Raw genomic sequence first — 12092 nt, forward strand, 5'->3', positions numbered from 1 at the left:
GCAACTGGTGAATGGCAGCTTTATCACCACAACGCGCCTGCTCATGCATCACATGTAGTGCAGAGTTTTTTGGTGAAACATCAAATCATCCAGGTGCCTTAGCTTCCCTACAGTCCAGATTTGGCAGCCTGTGACTTCTGGCTTTTCCCAAAACTAAGATCATCTTTGAAAGGGAAGAGATTTCAGACCATTGATGAGATTCAGGAAAATACGATGGGACAGCTGATGGTGACTGGGACAAGTACGTGTGGTCCCAAGGTGCTAACTTTGAGAGGGACAGGTATGTCACTGTCCTATGCACAATGACTCTTATATCTTGTAACTTCTTCAATAAATATCTGTTTTTCATAGTGCATGACTGGATACCTTCTGGACAGGCCTTGTATGTGCACACATAATAAATTTAATCTTTTGAAATGAACATGTATTAAATAGTTACATTTTTAATAAGAGCTAACCTTAGAATGAGGAGGTTGTGGAGCCTAGTATAGAAGAACACGTTTCTATTTGTTTTTCTTTATTCCTCTTGCTCCCCTCTCCCTCCTCAACAGACTGAGCTTTCACTGGTCACAACTACCAAAGCTGCAGTCCACTAAGGTCTGTGATAATCCTCCTGAAAGCATTCCAGTGCTTTATCACTCTTCCATGAAACAAACCTCAGAAAGATTTCAGAAGAAGTAATCTGACTGACATCACGATTTTCGGAAGACCAAAGGCATTGTAAAAGAGAACATCTGGTAACTCCAAATCACCTCTAACCAAAAGTGTAAAGAGAAGAGTGCGGTAAAATAAAAACAAAGGCTTTAAAATGAAATAGACTGAATTTAAATCCTGGCTCATTGGGGGAGTTACCTGACCTCTCTAAGCCTTATCTGTTTAATGGGGAGAAAAACTCTACCTAATGGGTAGGTTATTTATAACACTTCAAGAAGTATGGATGCATTTGTGTGTGTGTCTCATTATATACAAATAAGTAAACAAACAAATAAATAGTAAAGTGCCCTATGCAGTCTCTAGAACCAGCATATACTTACTGATACGTAGTTATAAACATTATTAGAAAAAAGTTAAAGCAGGGGCTAATGTAATTGAATCCCTACTCCCAGGGTCAGGAACTTCACTAGATATATTTCATTTATAATATTTCATTTAAACACTCACTAAAAATATTGGTATTTTCAGTACTGATATTGTTGGCAACATCTTAGTAACTTCACAACTTATTGATCACCAACAAAATGCTAGGGCTTTAAATATATTTTCTATAAAAAAATAAATACTCAGTGCGGTAGATATTACAACCCAATTTTACTGATGAGAAACCTGAAGTCCAGAAAGTTAAGTCACTGCACCAAAGTTACAAGATCTAGTAAGTCTATAATATACGTAGAATCAAAATCCAGTTGGTCTGAAAGATCCACTACTGCAAACAACCCATTTATCTGTTAACAAAAGCATGTGAGTACCATGTGTACCAAGCAAGCACTAGGGAAAAAGGTGAATAAAAAAGACACAGTCTGAATAGGAACTAACAACCTAACTGGGAAAAGAGATATTTAACAATTAGAGAAATATATAAATGAGATATGTATTTCAAGTATGTTTTTAAAAAGTAATGATGATGATGTCAACTCAGTCTGGTCAGGTACTATTTATTGTTTTACATAGATTTTACTCTTTTATTTCTCACAATTCTACAAAGTTGGTTCTATTATTATGCCCATTTTACAAATAAGAGGTCAAAGAACAATGTTTAAATCAATTTTCCAAGAGAGGATTTAACTTAGTCAAAAGAGTTCAAGGAAATTCCCCTTGATTGTTTATGCTGCTGACTATAAAAAAAAAAAGGCATAGGAGTTAAGGTGAAAGAGAAGGATGGGGAGGGCTAGAAAGACATTCCAACCTGAGGGACCTACGTAGGTCCAATCTCTGAAACAAGAAGTAATGTGATAGAGGGAGAAAAGGAACCAACATACATCACTCTGGGACTGAAGCATAAACAGCATGCACAGAGGCACACATACAAGCACATGCGTGCATGTACACACACATACATTCGCCCTTCTCCTACCAACTTCACAGCTAATGTCTTTTCTCTCTACTATTTTGAAGTAATGACTTTTCTGGAAACCAAACACCTCTAGTGAAAGATGGTCTAGTGAGGGGACAGGGGACAGTCACCAACCTTCAGGTAGACATAAGCCTTCCATGAGCATAACTATAGGGCAAGAAGTGTTTGGTTTTCTCATCTTACTTTATTATTAAAGGAAATGATATATTTTTAATCCACAGTAACTAACAATACCCTACTTAAGCATAAATTATAAACATCACTTTCTTAAGAAAAAGGCTTTTTTATAAATGGATTATAATTTTCATTCTTTCGCTATGTTTATAATCCTGCATTAACCTGTCATATCGTTTTAGCCTTCTTCGGGGTGAAAAAGTTTCTCAGTCTCTCTTTACCTTTCATAACCTTGACACTCTTGAGGATAGATTATAATGCAGTTATTTTGCAGACTGAATTTTTTAGATGACTCCTTGTAAGATTCAGGCAATACGTCCTAGAATGTAATACCACATGAGTAACAGTGTTCTTCTCATTGAATCTTGGCATGAAGCATATGATTCTGATTTGTTTGACAGTGATGACAGTCTTGATTTTGATGATCGTATGATTATGCCTACCAAACATCTTTACTGTAAGATATTTTTTCCTTTGGAATTAATATTTTGGTCATGGGGATTATAAAACTACACATGGTTTATATACTCCAAATATGCTGTTTCTCATCAAACTTTCAATTTATTAATTAAATCACTTCCAGATTCCTATTTTAATTAGTAAGTTATAATCTACCATTATTTGTTTTTATGCTGAAGTTTTCCTGACTTTACCTCCTCAAGTGAGAGCCCCTCCAAGCTGGTTTCTATGTCCTTTTGACCCACTCCATCATTCTTTAAACTTTTAACACAGGAAGTTCCAGGCTTATCTTTTCTTTCTTTGTCCCAGCCCAAGGACCAGTCAAGTTCTCCAAGGAACCCCCATTCCTTTCAGCAAAGAATTGACGGACTTTCAGACAAGCTCTAGATGCTAGGTATGCCTGTTACACTGGGATCTCATCCCCACACCCTTCTTAGTGGGCAGAGCTAGAGAGCATATGTGTCCACATACACACACGCATAAGCTTGCATCTACATTTATTGTGTTGCGTGTATATATAAAAATACAAGTGCATACCAATATCTCCTGTTCCAATCCACAGGGTTCTTCTAGTTTTCTCCCCTTATTTATAACTCCCTTCTCTAACAGTGAGAAAAACATGCCTCTCGTTGTCCTCAACATATATTTATTTTATCAACTCCCTTATATGAAACCAGTATCTCCTTTCCCCTCTCCCTTGCCTGCATGATGGTCCCCAGGGTGGATGTCCTCATCCCGCTTGGGCCCTGATAACCTGCGTTAGCCCAAATCTTACACAGATGCCCTCCACAACCTACCTGGGCTCTTGATACTCTGCTCAGGTCCACCAAGCTCCACCAACTGACATTAGTATTCAGCCTTATCTACTGGTTCTAAGACTCAATTATTCAGAAGGGGGAGAAAAGCAGGCACGGGGGATTAAAATCTTTAACCTGGACACATATAATCCATGTTCCAGATTCGGTCTCACGACTGAAATTCAAATAAATAACTGGGGCTTAATACAATATTTCTCAGTTTATAAAAGTCTTTCACATAAATTTTCAATTTTTTCTTCTGTCAACTTTTCAAAAGTTTAAGTTGTATAACACTAATGTGTTATATGACTCAAAAGTGAAACAATATAAAAAATTATGCAAAAAGAACTCTAGGTTCCCACCTTGTTCAACTATCCTATTTCCCACCCCACACATTCCCATTAAATATAACCTAAAAAATTATACCTTACTTAACCAGTCAGAACAACACTACAGGTGAAACTACTGTGTCAAGACATAAACACAGATAATTTTGGAGTATCTCCAGATTACCTTCCATGGAGGCTGTACCATTTCACTCACTCACTCACTCTTAACAGTAAAATGTTGTCATTCAATGTTTGGATTTTCGCCACTTTAAAAGGAAAGAACTCAAATCATAGTGTTTTCAATTCCTTTATTACAACTGAGAGTAACAACTGTCTTAAATGGGTAGTGAACCTTTATTATGTGAACTGTCCGTACTTGTCTTTTACCCAATTTTGTACTAAGTGGTTCTCCTGTCCTGATTTCTAGGAACTCTTTATATAGAAAGATTGCCACTGGTATTACATATTGTAAAAGTGTTTTCCCTGGTATCATTTGTCTTTCAACTTTCCTTATCATGTTGTTTTCTTTTTTGTTTGCTTTTGCTTTATCTTGTTTACCACACAAGGTTTTATTGTTGTTTTTTTATTATCAAATATATTGGTCTTTTACTTTATGGCCTCTGGATTTTAAGTAACTTCATGTTTTCATTTGTAATGTTATAGTTTTATTTTACATTTAAATGTTTGATATGCTTCAGATATGAATCCAAATTTATCTTTCTTCTCAATGGCTTTCTAATGGTCTCAATACCACTTCTCTTAACCTCAGTGATTTATGATGACACACATTAATTGAATACTAAATTTCTCTATATATTTGGATCTATTCTGACCCTCTGGTATTTCGGTCCACTAGTGGAACTGTTTATGTGACACACTGTTTTAATTATTTAGACTTTGTATTTTTTAATCTAGTAAGGCTAGCTCATCCTCACTGCCCTTCTTTTTCTGTTTCCCAATCAGTTATTGCAAATGTTTTCCATTTGAACTTTAAAATCAGCTATCAAGTTCCACACACCACCTCCACCAATTAAATAAAGTTGGCATTTTTATTTAAATAAAAATATTTTACAAAGCCACTTAAAGAAAATAGAAAACTTTATGACAGTGAATATTACTCAAGAAGATATTTTGCCTTTCTATTTGCTCAAGTAAGCTTTTATGCACTTCAGACAACTTTTAAAGTTCTAAATGCATAGGTTTTGTTAAGATTATGCATAGATATTTTTAAGTGGCTATTTTAAATGAAGTCTTGCCTCCCTTCATATCTTTTAATTGCAAGTTATTTGTATCTACTGACTCACTGATTTGTATGTATAACTTTTATATAGAGGCCCTTGTAGAAGTCTATGAAATCTTGGCTCTCTGTTTGTAATTCATGATGATATTATTTTCTCAATATTAAGATAGAACTTTTTCTCAACAAAATTTTTGGTAAATTATATGGCCATATTAGCATTTATAATCTTTATTCTCTCTTGCAGATTATTTTAAACTAAGAAAAAGGAAGGACACACGATGTGATTTCACTATTTATCATATCTAAGTAGAAAGCTGCTGCTGTGTACAGACAAGGCAACAAAAGCAAATTGCTAATGCCTAAACTATATCAGCATTACGTACAAACCCAAATTTTTGTTTAAGAAGTTTAAAATTTATATCACACAGTCATTCTTTGCCTATACAGAACCCACATGATTTGATGTTCCAAAGGTACAGGTACAGTAAAAATTAAAAAAACACTTAAAGATCAAATAGCTTGCAAGTTGGGGGAAAGAACAGTGTTTGAATGTGTTCTGTAGCATTCAAAAGAAATATATGAAATCTTCATAAAAGTATTTACAGGATTTTGATTAATACACTGCTAAACTGTAATCAAAACTGATCAGGAAGGTGGGGAGGGCTGGGGGATGGGCTGGGATGGGAGTAAAAGACAGAAAACTGTATTTGAACAATTAAAAAAATAAAAAGATAAACCCTGATCAAAGTATGTGCTGCGTACTTAACACATGAGAGGCAGTGTGCAGTTTAGGAAACAAAGGTGGATAACAAAGAAATTTTTTACTTGTTTTTTTTTTACCCAGTCTAAATACAAACACACAATCCCTGGCCAGGCTGCTCAGTAGAGCACTGTCCAGATGCATCGAGGTTGCGGGTTTGATAACCAATCAGGGCACATATAAGAATCAACCAGTGAATGCATCAGTAAGTGGAACAACAAATCAGTGTTTTACTCTCTGCCCCTCTTCTTTCTCTCTAAAAAAACAATCAATAAATAAAAATAGAAACAGATACACAATTATAGCTATAATATAGAAATCTATGAAGGCGTATGAGCAAAGAATTATAAGAATTCAGACGGAGGAAAAAAATAAGCCTAAAGGAAATCAGAAAGAATTCATAAAATTCTGATAAGATGAACCCTGAAAGATGACACCCATCTAGGAAGATGGCATGCAGAATAAGGACACACAAAACCAGTGAGCCTGGGGTGATTTCTAGTCACTGATGAATGTGTCAAAAGTTTAAAGAAAAAGTAAGCTTATGGAAAGATTTCAGAGGACTGAGGAATGAGCGATTGGTATGAGATTAGAGCCAGTAGACAGATTACTACTCAGACAGAAACAGAAAGGAGACTAAGAGAAGTGGAGGAAGACAATAGAGATAGAGACTGGGAAGCTACACTGAGGAGAGCCTGAGACACGGAGACAGACAGACTGGGTGACACCAACAGACACTAAAAGGAAAACTGACAGTGACAAAGAGAGAAAGAGGCAAACAGAAAACGATGGAAGAACACATATGTGAAGGAGAAAGTAAGAGGGTATTTTGCTGGTGTTGGGTAAAGAGGCTTTGTGAATGTTTGCAGGTAAAGGAAAAAAAAAAACCCAAGAGGGTAAAAAGAAGACAGCAGAAAAAACTAATGAGATTAATGAACCTCCATTTCCAGGAAGGGTAGACAGCATGAGTTCAAAAACCGGCATGAGCCAAGGCTCACAAGGCTGTTTAAGATGAGGTGGAAAGGAAGGATGTGAAGAAACAGACAATGAACGGCATTAATTTAGATACAGGTCCAGGTCACATGCTGCAATTCAGTGGAACATTATCAAGCACAAAGAAAAACCTCAATAAATATTTGCTAAAAAGTAATCAAAAGAGCCCTGGCCAGAGTGGCTCTGTTAGTTGGAGCATCATCCCATCCACCAAAAGGTTGTGGGTTCAATCCCCAGTCAGGACACATACCTAGGTTTTGGGTTCAATCCTACAGGAGGTTACCAATCAATGTTTCTTTCTCTCTTCCTTTTCCCCTCTCTCTAAAATCAATAAACATATCCTCAAGTGAGGATTTAAAAAATTAAAAATTCAAGAGTACTGATTTATCAATAAATATCAACCTATCAGTCCAGCAGTATAAATATGAAAACATGCATATCACTTTTGCAACTACCCTTGGTTTTCAACTGTCTGTTTGACCATCTACTGAGTTGGCCAAAAAGTTCATTTAGTTTTTTCCTGTAAAATAAGATACACTTTTCATTTTCACCAATAACTTTATTGATTTGAATGTTTTGAGTATGTTGGATATCTCCCACATTATATAATGCTGATTGTTCTCAATTAATGTCTCAATTTGATCACTATCAACTTCAACTGGTCTACCCAACCATAGAGCATTGGCCAGAGAGAAATCTCCAGCACAAAACCTCACAAACCACTTTTGACACATTCGATCAGTCACAGCACCTTCTCTATAACACTGCACAAATCTTTTTTTGTTTCAGTTGTGTTTTTGCCTTTCTTGAAATAATAAAAACATAATACACTCAAATAAATGTTGCTTATTTTCTTCCATCTTCAATATTAAAATGGCTACACAAAAATTCACCGAATTTCAGTAATTTTTTAAATGCACACTGATATGACAGCTGTCGAGACACAATCTAACAAAATTGTTTTGAATGAAGTTAAAGATACTAAGCACCACGAAGGCCATCTTACAGAGAAAACTAAACAAACTTTTTGGCTAACCCAATACAATTCTATGACTCTTTGGAATCTCACCACCCAGATAATCAAACCAAAATGCTGGATTCACCACACATTTCTTTGTTCCTTGTCCCCCACATCTAACCATTCTCCACATAGCAGCCAAAGTGATTTTTTTCACTATTTTTAAAAGGTGACATATATTAGTTTCAGGTATAAAGCATAATGATCCAATACTTTAATATACTTGGAAATGATCTCCCCAATAAGTCTAGTTAACACCCATCACTCTGCATGGTTAATTTTTTTCTTCTGATGAGAACTTTTAAGATATGCTCTTTTAACAACTTTCAAATGTACTACAGAGTATTATTAACTATAATCAAATTAATTCATTATATACCCATGACTTACTTCACTATTGAAAGTTTGTATATTCTTACCCACTTCACCCATTTGTCCACCTCCCACTTCCACTTCCAACTACCACTTCTCTTCTCTGCATTTATGGGTTCAGTTTTTTTTATTCCACATATAAGTGAGACTATACATATGTGTCTTTCTTGTTCCCATTTATTTCAGTTATCATAATGCCCTCAAAGCCAATCCATGTTGCTACAAATAGCAACATTTCATTCTATTTTATGACTAAATAATATTCCACTGTACATATACACCATGTGGTCTTTATCTATTCATCCATCCGTGGACACCTCAGTTACTTCCATGTCTTTGCTATTGCAAATAATGCTGCAATGAACATAGCATTCATATATTTTTGCAAATTAGTGTTTTTATTTTCTCTGCATAAGTATTCAAAAGTGGAGTTGATGGCTCATCTGGTAGTTATATTTTCAACTTTTTGAGGAACCTCCATACTGTTTTTCATAGTGGCTACACCAATTCACATTCCCACCAACAGTACACAAGGATTCCCTTTTCCATCACACCCTTGTAAACACCTGTCTTTTTTATAATAACCATTCGAAAAGGAGATGATATTTCGCTGTGGTTTTACTTTGCATTTCCCTGATGATCAGTGCTATAGTCCACCTTTTCATGGATCTGTTGGCCATATGTATGTCTCCTTTGAAAACATGTCTATTTAGAGCCTCTGCAGAACTTTTTAAACTAGATTCTGTGGAGGTTTTTTGCTGTTGAGTTATATAAGTTCTTTGTATATTAACCCCTTAACATGATTTGTAAATGTTTTCTCCCATCCAATAGAACTTGCCTTTTCATTTTGTGCACTTTTTTGCTGTGCAGAACCTTTTTAGTTTGATGTAGTTCTACTTGTGATTTTTGCTTTTGTTGCCTTTGCTTTTGGTGTCATATCCAAAAAATCATTGCCAAGACTGATGTCAAGGAGTTTGTTGCCTATATTTTCTTCTAGGAGTTTTAAGGCTTCAGGTCTTACATTTAAGTCTTTAGTGCATTTTGAGTTAGTGTTCTGTATAATGTTGATAGTAGTCCAGTCTCATTCTTTTGCATGTGGCTGTCCAGTTGTCCCAACATCATTTATTGAAGATACTGTCAGTATATATTCTTACTTCTTTCATCATAAACTAATTGATCACATCTGTGAGTTTATTTCTGGGCTACCAAACTGACTTTTTTTTTTAAATGTAAACCAAATTCCTTTAACAGCTGCCTTCTGCCTTTAGGATATAATATAAATTTTGTGCCGTAAATACACTGGTTCCTGCTCCATCTTGCTCCATCTTCATCTCCTAGCTACTATACATACTAATTACTATCATTCTAGCTAGACTTGCCACCTTTTAGATCCTTCAATTCAGCAGGCTCCTAGGTCACTTTGCAGACTACATTTGTTGGTCCTACTACTAGAAATACCCATCTTCTATTCCATGCCCTCAATTTCTTCAGATCTCAGCTTGAATTTCACTTGCTCAGTGAGACTTTCCTTAATACTCCTACACCCAAAATGATGAAAACTGGGTTCCCTTCTCTGGAATCTCATAAGCATTGTATATGTCTTGTTCATCATATTGGGTGGACCAAAAAGTTCATTTGTTCTTTTTCATAGATGGCTCTTAGTAGCACTTAGTTGTTTAAATTTCATTCAAAACAATTTTGTTGGACTGTATTGTGCAGATGCCACATCAACACGCATTTTTAAAAAACTTATCAAAACTGGTAAACTTTTGTACAGCCATTTTAATACTGAAGACAGAAGAAGACACACGACATTTTCGATGTAATATGCTTTATTATTTCATGAAAGGTAAAAACACAACTGAAACACAAAAAAGATTTGTGCAGTGTTATGGAGAAGGTATTATTACTGATTGAATGTCTCAAAAGTAGTTTGTGAGGTTTTGTGCTGGAGAGTTTTCTCTGGATGATGCTCCATGGTTAGGTGGACCAGTTGAAGTTGATAGTGATCAAATTGAGACATTAATTGAGAACAATCAACGTTATATCACGTGAGACAAAACCAACATACTCAAAATGTTCAAATCAACAAAGTTACTGGTGAAAATGAAAAGTGTGTCTTTTATGGAAAAACCTAAACGAATTTTGGCCATCCCAATACTTAATCACAATGTGGAATTATTAATCTGTGTATTTCTTTGTTCAATGTCTACCTTCTCTAAAAGGTGGCTAATTGCAGACACCAAGAAGACATAGACTGCTAAATCTCCAGTGCCCAGTACTCGGAAGACAGTTATTTGAACAAATAAATAATACTTTAAGAACATTTTGCAATGCTTATTTTTTATCAGATTGAAAAAAGTATCTAGATAATGGCAAAAATCTGAAAAAAAAAACCCCACAATCTCTAGAAAATTGGAAAATATGTTAGTAATTACAAGAACATAGTACAACCTGGCAATCAAAGTAATTAAAAAATGTGCCTATTGTGTGCCACTGCAGTAGATGCTGTGGATGTAGCTGGAGATAAAATAACAGACTACAGTGAATATATCAACTTTTTTCTAAAACATAAAATCTCAATTACAAACTCCCAAGTCTCAAAAAATAAATACTTTTTTGCTTTAACTGACAATTCTACTTGTAGTAAAGACTTCCCTAAAGTATTTTGCTTTTAGTTGTTTACTAAAGTTTTGCTGAAAATTGTCAGTTTAGGAAAGGCAGGAAAACACAATTCCAGGATTGTATTTCCAGATTACAGGACTGCCTTTTTTTTTTTTTAAGTTACTTTCTTTTAGACAGAAGCAAAGGAAGGGAGAAAAAGAGAGAGAAATATCAGTGTGTGAGAGATACATGGATTGGTTGCCTCTCTCACGCCCCCGCAACCGGGGACCTGGCCTGAACCCAGGTATGTGCCTTGACCAGGAATCAAACCAGCAACCTTTCAGTTTACAGGCTGGCACTTGATCCACTGAGCCACACCAGCCAAGGAAGGACTGATTCTTTATACCAGAAAGTATAATGGCAATAACAGCAGCAAAGATAACCACAATCACCTACCAATTGAATATCCATGCACTACTGCTAACTAGCCGTAGTAATAACTATATTATTTCAAAATACGCTGAAAGTGAACAGAACAGATGCTCTTGCTACCACTGTAGAGTAGGGAAAATATGATAGGCCAAGGGCTACAAATTTAACTTGCTTTCTACCTTTAGACAAATAATTTAGATTAAGTAATTTCACGTCTCCAGATCACACTTCCCACATCTGTTACAGTGACAGGTTTGTACTGGATCCTCTATAAGAATCCTTGTAGTTCTAGTTATATTTCTCAATACAACTACATAAGGAAATAAATGTCAAACTAAAATGTTCTGTGGGATTAGACTGATGACAAATAAGGCAAGTGTTGTTTTCCTTTAAAAAAATCAGGACTCTGAATTATAAAAGCACGGCAAAGATGTTTTACACTAACAAACAAAACACCCCAATTAAAATTTTACTCACTTTTGAGTTAAAACATTTGACATTAAATTTCAACCAAGTCAATAATGATACTCACCGATACTGATATGTCCTCATTTTTTCTCTTAACACTGGAGTCAAACAAGACATTTCTCCCTCGTCTTTCACAGTCTTGATATACAATCAGTCGAATCTGGCTTGGATCAAACTCTGGCAAAGGCCAACTTTAAAAAAAAAAAATCCATCAGAGTTTTTCAATAAATATTTCACATCAAGGTCTAGAAATAATGCCTATGTAACAAAACCCAAAATTATATTACTGCTAAAGAATATATAATAGATCTTTTTATAAAAGACAACAATTTAGGGATGAAAACTTATACAGCTATGACACTTTAGATTAAAAAC

The 12092-nt window shown here is 35.2% G+C and overlaps 1 protein-coding gene across 2 annotated transcripts in view; it reads right to left on the reverse strand.

Annotated features, from left to right (window-relative positions):
* Positions 1-12092, reverse strand: part of FNIP1 (folliculin interacting protein 1) — a 123744-nt gene that overhangs the window by 64709 nt on the left and 46943 nt on the right. For both annotated transcript variants that reach the window (XM_053672751.1, XM_037129818.2), the window contains exon 2: positions 11782-11908. In XM_053672751.1, the coding sequence (XP_053528726.1) occupies positions 11782-11908 (127 nt within the window). The remainder of the gene's footprint in view (positions 1-11781; positions 11909-12092) is intronic.

This window comes from Artibeus jamaicensis, unplaced genomic scaffold, assembly GCF_021234435.1.
Source record: "Artibeus jamaicensis isolate MK-2021 breed Jamaican fruit bat unplaced genomic scaffold, CSHL_Jam_final contig_786, whole genome shotgun sequence".
NCBI lineage: Eukaryota > Metazoa > Chordata > Mammalia > Chiroptera > Phyllostomidae > Artibeus > Artibeus jamaicensis.